General features: G+C 34.2%; 1 protein-coding gene across 1 annotated transcript; it reads right to left on the bottom strand.

Moving 5' to 3' along the window:
- Positions 1–1,112: 1,112 nt before the first annotated feature.
- LOC140016903 (thaumatin-like protein 1) lies at positions 1,113–4,635 on the bottom strand. The gene is made up of 3 exons (XM_072071054.1): positions 4,546–4,635; positions 3,153–3,223; positions 1,113–1,809 (listed from the first exon to the last, which is right to left on the bottom strand). The coding sequence occupies exons 1-3, from the start codon at positions 4,633–4,635 to the stop codon at positions 1,113–1,115; spliced, it is 858 nt and encodes a 285-aa protein (XP_071927155.1).
- Positions 4,636–14,183: the final 9,548 nt, after the last annotated feature.

Below are 14,183 nucleotides of genomic sequence, written 5' to 3'. Positions count from 1 at the left end.
TATATGCTTTCTAAGGATAAAATATCACTTCTGTGATTTTATCTGGAATATCCCCTCTGGAAAAAGATCGCATATTATTTACCCAATGTGCAATTATGCATGGATGAAACTTCAACATGAGATATATATTACCGTGTCTGACAACTAACCTAGCAGAATATTGGATTAGTGATGCTGCACAAAGCTGTTATCTTCAATCTTGTTTTTCTTGAATTCTTGCTAATTCACTTTTCTCCGATACTTTGATTTGAATATGTTCATACATATTTCTCAACATTTCTTCCTGTTTGTTTTCCGGCCTTGAAAACAAAAAAGTCATGCTTGGACTGGTATTGCTCCTTGTGCAAAATGATGCAGATACCCTTGTGCTTCTTCATAAATAGGGAGATCATTTGTACGTTCGTTTGGGAATGAAAACATATCCCACAGATCTATGGATGACTCTTTCTCCTTTCGACCATCAGGATATAAAGATGAATAAAATTTTGTGTCTGCCAATCAACAGATAGCAGTATTTAGTAACCAGACGGATAGTGATATTTGTGATTTGTTGTTTGTGCCTTTAACCTTTACTTATCCTGCCATACATGCAGGGCATTGTTCTTGATCTATAGTTTCCCATCACTAGTTCAGATATTTTCTGAGCTCGAATTTTAACAGCAATAATCAAATTTCTTGGTGGAGTGGCTGCTGTACATGACAACGGCCTTATTTCCAAAGATATATGAACTCTTTTTGTTGCTAAAACTTCAGAAAGAAGTTGTATGAAAGAGTACTTGGTGCAAGATGGAATGTCAATAGCCTTGATATACTTATCAAGTACACCATTATTGAGAAGTGTTTGCAGCAAAAGAAAGACAAAAGGCAAAACAATGAATAAATAATAAATGCAAAACAAGTCTGATTCACCAAATTATTCGCATATTTTCAATAACCTACACTGAATTTAGAACTTAAAATGGATGGATTAAGTTAAAAGGTCCAACTCAAATGGCAACATTGTTCCCTTATCTAATCGCATTATAACATTTTAGCAACTAATCATTTGAAACAGGTCGAATAAGTAATAACAGAAGATCTAAGCAAGACCCCAAAAATCCTAGTCTAGTCCCTCAAGAACAAAAGGTAATAAGGTAGTCTGGTCCACCGGTGCAAGTAAAAGTGCTGGTTAGATCATCATATGCATAACTATAAGCCTGTGGACACTGGTTCTCGAAGTATGATGAAAAAATTGTGGGTGGACAAGTTTGTGGGGATCCAAACTCTCCTGTGCAGCAAAACTGTGGTTGATTAAAAGCCAAACATGCACTTTTGCAGCCAATAATAGCTCCCCCAGAATCATCTCTTATTGCCAATTCTTGAGGGCAGATTGCGTTCAAATCAACAGGACAAGAAGTGCTTCTACAGTTGCTTCCAGAGCCAGATTGTGGGGTGATCGAAAGCGGCAAATTGAAGCCATCAACAAGACTAACATCATAAAAATCCATCCCATTGTTTGCTGCCAATGTGAATTCTGCCAGACTTGCCGGTGGAATTGCACCTGCACCATTGCATGAAACTTCACCTGATCCACAGTCTGCTGTTTTGCAGAAAAATTTCCCCGAGTTGTCGTTAGAGCAAAACGATCTTGCCCAAATACGCCCTGACCATTGTGCTGGTACTTCTATGGAGACTGATGACTTGGAGGGTAATTCGAATCCAGTTGTGGGCAGTTGTGCTACCCCTCCACCAGATACGGTTGCTGGCCATATTGTGTAGGGGCAGTTGTTTGTGAAGGTAAATTGAGCTGACTGAACACCTGCAGTATAATGTTAGGGAATCTCTTAATATTAGGTCATGAGAAAGAAAGCATGAAACACTTAACATATCTAGCTTATCTGTTCTAACACATCTGTAAAATAAGTTTCCAATACATGTATTCACCTTCCATCTCAACTGAGACTTTATTATTATTATTTTTTGTTGAAGAGAATAGAAGTGCAGTGAATATGCAACATATAAACCCCCCCCCCCCCCCCCCCCCCCCCCCCCCAACAACAAAAAAAAACAAAAATATCCCGTAAAGTGTACCTTTTTTACTAAGCGATAACTCTACTTAAAATACCCGCAAATCTTTAATTCAGTGTATATTTAGACTTGTAAAGTTTTAACATAATTTTAAAAATAATAAAGATTTAATATGTAAAAAATTCAAAAATTTATAGTGATTAAAGTACTAAGCTTGCATATGACATGTCGGGGCAACTGTATTTAAAATCCAGCAATAGAGACATTATTGAACGAATTATACATCTATAGATATAAGTAAGCATTCTTCTCTCACTCCTTGCCCTGCCTCCTCGCTTCTTATATTCCATCTCTCCCTTGATTAAAAAAAAAAGTAAAAAAAAAAAGAAGCATTCTTCTCCCACAAGTATGATCTCTAAAGAAATAAAGAAATTTATGGTTAACGCAGAAGCTTCTCCCCTAATCGTAATAACAAAAAGTACAATTTTTCTACACAAACTAATGCTACATCATTACCAATGCATGCGTATATTGATAAAGGCAATAGTTTACATGTTTGAATTTAGTTCTCTTGATATATTTTTAAACAATAATGCTACAAAAAATCTTTGCATTTTTTTTTTTGGGTTTTTCCTTGAGACGTTTTTACATTCTTGCATTCACAAAAATCCGTTGTACCCACAAATCATGCATACATAAAAGTACTCGTGTAATATGGTGCAGATACTTACCACAGATGAAGAGGGCAGCAAAGCTTAGGAAGACAAGTTGCATGACAGAATCCATGGCTTAATTTCTTCTGAATTCTTTGGGATATACTCTTAAACACGGTATGTATATATGTGTATATATAGGAGTTGGAAGAACGTGAAAATAAGGAAAGGTTTGACAGAAAGGAAATAACCATGAACCAGCCATTTCTTTTATGGAAAGTAACTACAAGGTTAATTATGAATGGCAACTTCCTTCTTCCACATTGTTTCCAATTTCCTTTGGTGAAATAAAATAGTTGTACCTATATAACTAAAATATGTCCGTAGATATAATAAATACTTATTTAAGATTTTGGTTTTGCTAATGACAAGAACAAGTAATTTCTATATGTAACCAACTTGCCTGGAGAAACAATCACTCACAACTATTGCAAAATCAATTCCAAATTGATACTAAAAATTAAAAGAAAATTAGAAAAAGAAATTAGTAATGCCCTAAGCAGCTAGCTTTTTCAGATGCGGAAGAGTTGAATGAATGTAACAATAATAATACCCTTGAGAAATGGCGCACGATTGCTCTTTGATTTGCTGTTGATGTAATTAGTAGGCAAAGTACTAAATCTTTTGACTAACACAAAGTTATCGAAGAAAGTTGAAGTTGAAGACGGTGATTTTGAAGTGTATTTGACACTATTCTTAACATGTTATTTGCCTCCACTACAACAAAATATTTGCTAATAGGTTAAGGCAAATTACCTCTATGATATAATAAGATTTAAAGAAAGTGAAATAACAAATATTCTGAATTTCTCGCAAGAATATTTCTCTGATGGACACATAGTGATCAGGCACATTCTTATAGGTTTTGGGATTCAAATGATGGCAATGAAGCATCTTCAAGCATGAAAAGGTGCCAAAACACTCTTTAGAGAAAAGAATTTTTTAAATATAAATCTCAATAAGTAAGGCATGAATCAGCTCAAGGTCAATCCTTTGTTATTCCCTAGACAAAATTAACTACGGAAAACAAATTGAATACTCTTTCTTGGAGCTAAAGGCTCAACCCAATGGATATCCAATTTGGCTCAACCTTAAGGGTTAAAAATGCATTAAATTCCAATTCATATTTGACTTTCGCATAATTCATTGATTTTGATTGTGATCACAACACATGATTCAATTCAGATGGACTGATTGAAGCCATGGTCAATAGAGCACCCTGACTAAATCCAGTATTTATGAAAAAGGCCAAATGATCTAAACATACTAACTGCTTTGCTCACATTTCAAGTTTAAATTAAAGAAATAACTGCAGTTAGCTTGGGGACAACTTTCCAGAATTTCATTATTGCTTTGCACAGACTCCCAGAATTGCATTTGTGCTTTGTCCAGAATTTTGCAGATGATTTTCCAGATTTATGGCCAGGCTAATCAAATTGATAAAAGAGAGCCAACCAAGAAAATTTTGCTTCGGCCAAGCAATAAAATTCCAGTAACCTTCCTGGCCCGCCTCTTAGACTTTAGTACAAAGATAAGTGATCTTAAAACCAAGAGAAGCAGAGATAAATTCATACATGTCCAAGCAAAGGATAGAGGTAAACAAATTGTAGAGATTATTAACAACCAAATTCAATTGAAGCAGTAAAAGATATGAAAAACAGAGAACTCTGATCCTTAATTCATGCATTTCTATGAAGAAAATGTGTGCAGCAGAGGGTTTTGACACTTCACTTTGCAAGTAAATCTCTGGATGATTGGAACGTATTTTATTTCCAGGCCGATGAATTATTAGCATCCATAAGGTACTTTGAACCACATTTTCTACCATAGTTTGAAATCCTCTCAGCATCTCTTGTGCGACATATTGTAGCCAGAAGGTTTCTGCATTGCCATTCACCTGCTGGTGAGTGCCCATTAAGGATAGGTCCTGTATAGTTGAAGTAACTCAAAGGCAAGTTCCGAATTCATGGGAGATGGCTTCAAATTCATCTTCATATGTTAGAGAACGCCGATAACCTAACTGCCCTCGTGCAAAAGACTTGAATATAGTCCTGTGACAAATTTTTTAATTGTTATTAACAAGAGCAAAGCAACATTTGATGCGGCAGAACGTCAGAAGCAAAATCGAGCAGCCCCAATTTTATGAAAGAAGCCATTCCACTGGAAAAGTTCCACTGAAAATTTCATTCTCCAATTCAAAAAAGATTTGTGTCGAGACTGAAAAAATTAATACATGACATATATCATGGATGAACGATCGTGGCCGTTCATTGGATATAGCCGAACTATAATTTTGTCCAAGTCTATAGATAAGACTTATCCTGTTATTAATGGATAAGTGAATAAACTCCCCAATAACTTGATAACATTACTTGTTATTACTAAATGATTATCCCCACACATGAGATAATCAATAAAGGATTATCCTCACCGGGAACTCGTGATATAATCATGGGATAATTTTATCAGGAACTCATGGGATAATCACCAAAAGATTCATTCATGATTTTTTCATTCCTAGTACAGACTACCAAAGTTTAGAGCATCTGATACTCACTCAACCCTCTACTTCTCCTATTCTAAAAACATCAATAACTCGGAAACCACATTAATTTGATTGTCAGAGTGACCTCGGAGATTAGACCCAGGTCCTTTGACAACTCCTTTGTATGAAGGTCATATTCAAGAGCTAACAACCTGAGGTCATATTCAAGAGTCTTTAGGGGGTAAATGTAGAATAAGGGGGAGTATATAAAATTTCAAAGGATAATCTATATTGAGACATGAATTTTCTTAAATTTAATGAGGCAGGACAACTAAAAAAGAGAATTTAATGAAATTTAGAGAGTACAAATATGGTGCAAACTTAAAATATTACTCATCTAGAATTACTTTCTGAAATATTACTTGGGGCATGGTCGAGTGCTTTGATGGCAAAATCTGAATGCAATGAAGAACAAAAATGCCTGCTAGATGAGCATTGGAGAAGGAGAGATGAAAACTTGAGAATTTATAGTGCAAAGTATTTAAAATTGATAGTTTATGGCATAAAGTGTTCAAAATTGAAATTTAGGTACAAGTACATAAGTGGTACAAGTTGGAAAGTACAAAGTGATTAGCCCTAACAATTTTAGTGCCACAACAATATTTCACCTAATGACCAAACGTTTCAGTGGCAGTCAACAGTTTTTCTAAATTATGAAAGACATTACAGTCATTTTAGTTCAACATGCCGTGGCAATATACCTTTAGCAGATGGAAAACTTTGCATTGAAAATGTAGAGACTTCCAGAATTATATTAAAGAGGTAAAAAAAAAAAAAAAAAAAAATTGAGGATGAGAAAGGCATAGTAAGCTTTGGTTCTTGATTGCCAATAAAGACGTTGATATATAGGCTCTGATGAGGCACCTTTTGGAATCCTTTTAGCATTTTTTAGCTCATTATTATGGTTTACTCATTCTATGTTCCAATATTTCAAGTCTCAAACTTTAGTGAAATAATTTATCCCCTAGAGCTCTATAAGACTGGGTCTTTCTATTCTCACCCAGTTAGCCTTGCCTTTCCTTGTATCTACTGTTGCAACAGTATTGAGCTTGATTATGCCTTCTTGCGGTGGTAACAATTTGTTCTCGTCTCTTGTGTTTCCCTCTTCATCTACTTTCTCCCTCTGTACACTCTAACATTCAAACCATTCCTACATTGCCCCAAACTATCGAACCTAGACACTTTCTTTTCCTGTTGAAATGTATCTAATTTTGATAGGTCATAATTTATTACAAAATTTATAATTATTATTCCCTTGATTTTAGCCAAATATTGTTTTAACTACCAAATTTTACTTATATTTGGTTAATGGTACGAATTGTAGGAAAAGGAGCAAAACGTGACAAAAAAGGACAATTTTCCAATCAATTTGATGGTGGCACGTTCAGAACTGATTTCCAAGTCTGAATCAAATTCAAGGCAGTATTGGAGGAAGATTTTGAAGATTTTAATTTTCATTATTAGTATTAGTATTGGATTAGGAAACTTAGAATATTATTTTTAGTAGTTTCCTTTTTATATTTTGGGGAACATATCTTATTATTAGTAGTTGAGGTTAAGTAGGAAACAAGGAATAAAAAAGCCAGATTCCCTCGTGATTAGGAGTTGGCCAGCAATAAATTCGGTAGGAACTTTTTTGAAGTACAACACACGGCTGTCACTTGCTTGGGCTCTTCTCCTGGCCTTTTCGTTAGTTTTAGAGGAAAAATCATATGCAATTGTTATCAATGGAGTCCTGCAGATTTCCCTTAAGGATGCGTAGCTAAATCTTCTTTTCTAGTCAAGGGTTAATTTGAAGACGCGAATCCAAACATCTGCGAGATTGAATTATTTGCTTATTTATTTTATTCATTAGTATTTGTACGTTTTCTGATTTAACTTCTTATGATTGTTATGTTATTTGAATGTCAAATGTTCGATATTCGAATTAACCTAATAATCTACTGCCAGATTAAGTGATTGAATTCGTAATTGTTCAATTGATTAATACTAGTGGCGACTAGTGTGATTGGTTTCATGTTAGAAAAACGTATGATCTAACTTAAACGAACCCTCGTAGCGTATTTGTTGGTTAAAGTTGGGCTTTTCTAATTCTTATTGTAATCGAGAAATTAAATCCTATAGTCATACCTAAAGTTATTTCTTGGTTAAGGAAGTAGTTAATGGTCGTACCTTGACTATCGAAGAAGTAAGGACATACTGGTTGTTTATCGCGTGTATGACAACTATAACTAATTTATTAATGAGTAATTGAATTATTTTTGCATCGATGATCAGTTGAATAGACTGTGTTTGAAAAGTTGCACCTTTGATTAGAGTTGTATTGGTTACTAATTAATTTCTGTTTATTTCTATTAGTTGTTTTATTAGTTGGTTAATTAGCTATTTTATATTTTCTAAAAATCCTCCTTATTCTGAACTTTAGAAGAAACGAAGAATTATCCCCAGTCCTGGTGGATTCGAACCTACTTGCCACTGTCTAGGAGTTAATAATTTTCTGTTAGCTAGTCAATTCTAGTATATTAGATTAAGTAAACTCTTCGGAACCAGAGTGAATCAAGTAATCTATTGCACATCCAGAGTCCCTACTCCAATACTTGGAATTGATTGTTGACTGCTTTTGGTGGTAGTTAGATTTTTATTATTGTACAGGCTCAACATCTATCAATTTGTGGCGCCGTTGCTGAGGACTGATACCTGATTAATTTGTTTCTTTTTTAGTTCATCTTGTTTTTCATTTTTTATTTATTTTTCTCTTTTTTTTATATATATATAGTTTATAGCTGCTAGTATTCCGTATTCTGGTGATAGACTAAATTTTATTTTTAGAAAGGGTTATGAGACTCATGCTTTTTCTAATGATCAATTGGTTGTTACAAATTGTGAAAATTATTTTACCTCAGATAATTCAACCGAAATATACCCCCTATTTCAAGCTGGCTTAAGTACTCCAATCGATACTTTTGAAGATTTTTCACCTCAATATCGAACGTGATATGACCCTTATTCAAACGGGTATGATTAAGGATGGTGGGATGATTCCAATTTTAATTATGCAACCAGACCAATGGGTTTTCAACAACAAGAGTCTCAAGAATCGTCATCCATGTCAGGTATGTCTCTTGAGGAAATAATGAAATTATTAACTGCTAATACATATAGATTTCATTAGGAGACACAAACGAGCATTTATAACCTGGCAGATCAAGTGAATCAATTGATATCTAGGATAATGCAATTAACTTCTCAAATGTGTGAAAAATTGCCCTCACAAACCAACATCGACCTCAAAGAAGATGAGAGTGTAATTATCTTGATAATAACATGGAACTGCAAGAGTTTTAAAAAGAATGATCTAAAGATGCTGTTGAAAAGGAAGTTGAAGTATAAGAAATGGGACCCCAATATCAAATTGTTCAAGTGAATGCATCTAGTAAACAATCTCCAAATACGGTGACATCTCCTCCATTGCTTAATCAATATTCTCCCGACTCTTATTCTTTAATTCCTGTTAGTGAGATTGACTTTATTATACCAGAAGATTTTGAATTTCATGACAGGAATAAGTTAAGAGTTATAATGGCAAAATATCTCGAACCAATAAGTGATCGTGATAGAAGAGTGAGTGAAAAATTAAGGTCATTACTTGTTTGTTTGGCGCCATCTACTAATCTATGGAAGACCGTAGCTCGTGTGCTCAAGGATTACTCTATTTATGAGGGATAGAAGATGAAGCATTGAAATGAATTACACGATTTTATCCCCCATGAATAAACATAGCAATATTTAATCAAAGACATTAAAGAAAGACGCTACTTGGGAGGCAACCCATGGTCATGTGTTTTAATTTTCTTATGTTTCTAGAGTTTTTGTTAAGTGTTAGTTGCGTTTAGTGATTTGTTGCTTCTGTTGCAGGAAGCTAGTAGTTGGGCGTGCCTGCATCTAGTGGTCACGCCTAAGGACAAAATTTTTAATTTGACGGACAGAAGACTACCTACTAGTTAGGCATGCTCACGCTAGATGGTCACACCTAAGGAAGGCAATTTTCGTCAATGGTAGAAGACTCTTCAATAGTTAGGCGTGCCCGCATCATATGGTCACGTTTAAGGAACTTAATTTTCGAGAGTTGGTCAGAAAACTCGAGGGCAGTTAGGCGTGCCCACGTCTAACGCATTGATTCTAAAAATTTTCTCTCTCTCTCTCTCTCTCTTGTCTCTTTCTTTCTTTCTTTCCTTTTTTTTTCCATTTTCTTTTTCTCTTCCTCTTTCTCTTTCTTTCTTCTTTCTTCCTTTTTTCTTCTTCTCTCCCTTTCCTTTTTCTTCCATTCTTTCCTTTTCCAGCCACAAGACCACAACCTTAGGACCTCAAATTCCATGCTGCCGCCATTGGCCACTTTCCATGGCCATCTTTGATTTTGTCGTTAATTTGGCATCTCTAATCTTCGTTTGGGGTAAAGTGGAGCCGCTCAACTTAAAACCCTGGCCGCCGCCACTCATTTTTGCCATCCATTGCTAGTTCATCATTCATCGCGGATTGCTTCCACCATTCACAACCGCCAAGGGTCACAGGACACCACCGCCATCCATTGCTGATCATTCGCTATCACTTCACAATGCCCCTTCCATCATAACTGTCCACAACCCTACTCAATTACCAGAGAAGTTTCATTATCCTTTTTGCTTCGTATTCTATTTCTTTCATTTCTTACATTAGAGACAAAGTAAGATTTAGGTATGGGGGGAGTAGTATATTGGTAGTTTATTGAAAAAGTGCAAGTGTAGGCATTTTTGTTGGAATTTTTTGTTTGAATTTGTCAAATTTTATCCAAATTTTACCATGTCTTATGCATTTTTGTGGTTGTTCATGATAAACGATGATTAGATGTTTCAAAATTTTCTATTGTTAAGATTTTATACTCTAAAGGTGTTAATTATGATATGGTTAAATTTAAGGGTATCTCTTTGGTAAATATTTGAGATTTTGTGACTTTTTACAATTTTTGATTAACTTTTCTAAGGATTGTAAATACTTTTCTAGCATTTTTCATGTAAATTGGTTCAACTATTAATCTTAGTTCTCCATATTTAAGAAATGAAACGGGTTTGTGTGGTTTTTAATTTTATTTTTGGTGCTTATTTGAATCATGTTTAACTATACTCCGCTAGATATCGTTGCCTAGTAACCGAGAGTCTTCACCACAAGTGTCAACTTTTGTGTCAAAAAGTGACGAAAACTATGAGTATGTGGTCCTTTAGTGATAAAAGTTGAGTAATCGGACTCCTTCATTTAATAGGAGTTTGCGTCAAAAGACTTGAATGGCTAAGGACTAAGATCTTTCCCCTACAAAAAAAAAAAAAGAGAGAAGAAAAAAAAATGAAAGCTCAAGTTTAGGGATATTTAAAAAAATTTTGAGCTAATAGTGAAAAATGTTGAAGTGTTTGAATGAATTGTTAGCCTACTGATCCATGAGTTTAATATTGAGATTTTGCTTAATAGTTGAATCGGTTGCTGACGAATGTTAGTTGAATATTTTATATTCTTAGATTAGTTAGTCGAAAATTGAAAATTTTTTTGATTTTGAAAGATAACCGGAGAGATATTTCTTGAAACTTAATCACTAATGCTTGACATGCGTTTTAATTGTATCTTGGCAATAGAAGATTTGAGTAATAATCATTGTTTGAATTTGATTGCTTGATTTGTTGTTCTCATACTCAAGGACAAGTATGGTTTAGGTGTGGGGGAAATTGATAGGTCACAATTTGTTGCTAAATTTATAATTATTCTTCCCTTGATTTTAGCCAAATATTATTTTAACTGTCAGTTTCTACTTATATTTAGTTAATGGTGTTAATTGTAGGAAAATGAGCAAAATATGACAAAAAAGGGTAATTTTCCAATCAATTTGATGGTGGCACACTCGAAATCGGTTTCCAAGTCCAAATCAAATTCTAGGCAGTATTGGAGGAAGATTTTGAGGATTTTAATTTTCATTATTAGTCTTAGTATTGGATTAGAAAACTTGTAATATTATTTTTAGTAGTTTCCTTTTTATATTTTGGGAAACATATCTTATTATTAGTAGTTGAGCTTAAGTAGGAAACAAGGAATAAAAAGCCAGATTCTCGCATGATAAGGAGTTGGCCAGCAACAAATTCGGTAGGAACTTTTTTGAAGTACAACACACGGCCGTCATTTTCTTGGAGGCTCTTCTCTTGGCCTTTTCGTTAGTTTTAGAGGAAAAATCATATGCAATTGTTATCAATGGAGTCCTGCAGATTTCCCTTGAGGATGCGTAGCTAAATCTTCTTTTCTAGTCAAAGGTTAACTTGAAGACTCGGTTCCAAACATTTGTGAGATCGAATTATTTTACTTATTTCTTTTATTCATTGGTATTATATGTTTTCTGATTTAACTTCTTACGATTGTTATATTATTTGAATGTCAAGTGCCAGATATTCGAATTAACCTAATAATCTACTGTCAGATTAAGTGATTGAATCCGTAATTGTTCAATTGATTAATATTAGTGACGACTAGTGTGATTGGTTTCATATTAGGAAAACGTATGATCTAATTTAAACAAACCCTCGTAGCGTATTTATTGGTTAGGGTTGGGTTTTTCTAATTCTTATTGTAATCGAGAAATTAAAATCTATGGTCGTATCTAAAGTTATTTCTTGGTTAGGAAAATAGTTAATGGTCGTACCTTGACTATCAAAAAGTAAGGAAAGATTGGTTGTTTATCGCGTGTATGACAACTATATCCAATCGATTAATGAGTAATTGAATTATCTTTGCATCGATGATCAGTTGAATGGACAGTATCTGAAAAGTTGCACATTTGACTAGAGTCGTATTGGTTATTAATTAATTTCTATTTATTTCTATTAGTTGGTTAATTAGTTATTTTATATTTTCTAAATATCTCCCTTATTCTGAACTTTAGAAGAAACGAATTATCCCCAGTCCATGTGGATTCGACCCTACTTGCCACTATCTACGAGTTAATAATTTTTTGTCAGCTAGTCAATTCTGGTATATTAGATTAAACAAACTCTTCGGAACCAGGGTGAATCAGATTTCTTAACTTCCAAATCTGCCACAGGATATTTACTGTTAGTATAATATGATTCTTTCCTTCAACTCTATCCTTGGCTTCCAGGATGCTATTCCACCACAACCAAAACTTATTTCCAAACTCATGGATTTCATCCCATTTAATTGGAGCCATTTTCCATATCATCTCAGCATCTCTGCAAAAGAAAAACATATGTTCAATTGTCTCTTTACCTTCTCTATAACATATGCACTTATCATCTTCTTTTCCTATTCTACTCTTTAGCACCTCGTTCACTGGGATTATTCTATGTAAACATTTCCATATGAAATGTTTGAGCTTCTGCTTCATATTTAGACTCCATAAAGACTTCCAGACTTTAGTGTTTTGCTCATTTCTACAACTGCTCGCTTCTTGCTGTATCCTTTCCATTTTTTTCCTTTGGATCTTCTTTGCAACCATATACCCAGTTTTAACAGTAGACACTCTTGTAATTGAGTATGGCCACACTAGTTTGTCTTTTCCATTGCAGATGCTGAGTGGGATACTAGTGATACGCTTGCAATCTTCTTCACTAAACACTGCTTTTATCTTATCCACATTCCACTTTCCATTTTGTATTAATTCATACACCTTCTACAGTTGACAATTTGGTGGCTTTGAAGTAAATACCTTCCTTTTTTCTCTATCCATTATCCATCTATCCCTCCAAATATTGATAGTACGTCCATCTCCCACCCTTTTTCTAGCGCCCCTTTCAAGCAAATCTCTCGCACTTATAATACTTCTCCACATCCATGAGTCACTAGCTCTAATCTTCATCTCTGAAATTGATTGTCCCTTAAAGTACTTTCCCTTCAACACCTTGCTCATAATCAAATTACGTTGAGTTAGTACTCCATAACTGTTTTGCCAACATTGAACTATTGAATTCCTGAAGATATCTCCAGCCTAGTCCCCCTTTACCTTTAATTTCTATCATCCTTTTCCAAGTCATCCAATGAATTCTCTTCTCCTTCTCCTTTTACCCCCACCAGAACTTTGCCATCTCTTTACTTATCTCCTCACATAATCCTTTAGGCAATTTTCAGCATGCCATTGCATACGTTAGCATAGCTATGATAATTGACTTTAAAAGCACCTATTTGCCTGCTTGATTTAACTACATTTCTTTCCACCCTTTCAGTTTATCTATCACCTTTTCCTTAATGTAGCTAAAGACCTGCTTTTTGGACCTACCAATTACCATTGGCAATCTGATGAGATTCTACCATGCACCAAATTTTAATAAAATCTAAATATCCTATTTACTACAAGTATACAGATCGTTTATTGAGTATAGGGATCTTAAGTGTCGATCTTACATAGAAGATTGTCAATTACCGATGGTTTTGAATTCCTTTATTATTTAGACTACCACAAATTCAAGAGATTAAATCTACACTACACACATGAAATAAGAGTTATAAAAATAACAATAGAAAACTCTTAAGGTTATGAAATTTCTTACTACTCTTGCAAGTGAAATTATCGGTTAATTAAATGTTATTAACTTGGTTAGTTATAGTGTAATTTCATAATTTTTGTGAAACCTACTTTCATAGTGAATCAACTATACTTTTGGTTAAACCATACCTACTCTCATGGTTATGAAATTAACTACAAACTTATTTTTCTATGAAATTATATGGAATAAACTATGAAAACCACAAAAGTGTACCTCTACTCTTATGAGTGTACTCCCTACGTTTAACACTTCTTTGAACTAGTGTCAAATTCCAATTCTCATTGCAAACTTAACACCTTAAAATGATCACAATTAATGGCTGATAAATCATGATTAAAAAAGCTAAAGTGA

The sequence above is a fragment of the Coffea arabica genome, chromosome 1e (genome assembly GCF_036785885.1).
Source record: "Coffea arabica cultivar ET-39 chromosome 1e, Coffea Arabica ET-39 HiFi, whole genome shotgun sequence".
In the NCBI taxonomy this organism is placed as follows: Eukaryota; Viridiplantae; Streptophyta; class Magnoliopsida; order Gentianales; family Rubiaceae; genus Coffea; species Coffea arabica.
Note: the sequence above shows the minus strand (reverse complement) of the source record. Positions and strands in the feature narration are given on the sequence as shown.

Excerpts from the sequence above, each read along its gene's own strand:
- LOC140016903 (XM_072071054.1), bottom strand. The coding sequence starts at position 4,635 with ATGGGCACTCACCAGCAGGTGAATGGCAATGCAGAAACCTTCTGGCTA. Across the intron at positions 3,224-4,545 it reads TGAGAGGATTTCAAACTATG|CTGCTTAGGGCATTACTAAT; the intron begins GTAGAAAATGTG and ends TGAAAAAGCTAG. Across the intron at positions 1,810-3,152 it reads ATCAATTTGGAATTGATTTT|TTATACTGCAGGTGTTCAGT; the intron begins GCAATAGTTGTG and ends GATTCCCTAACA.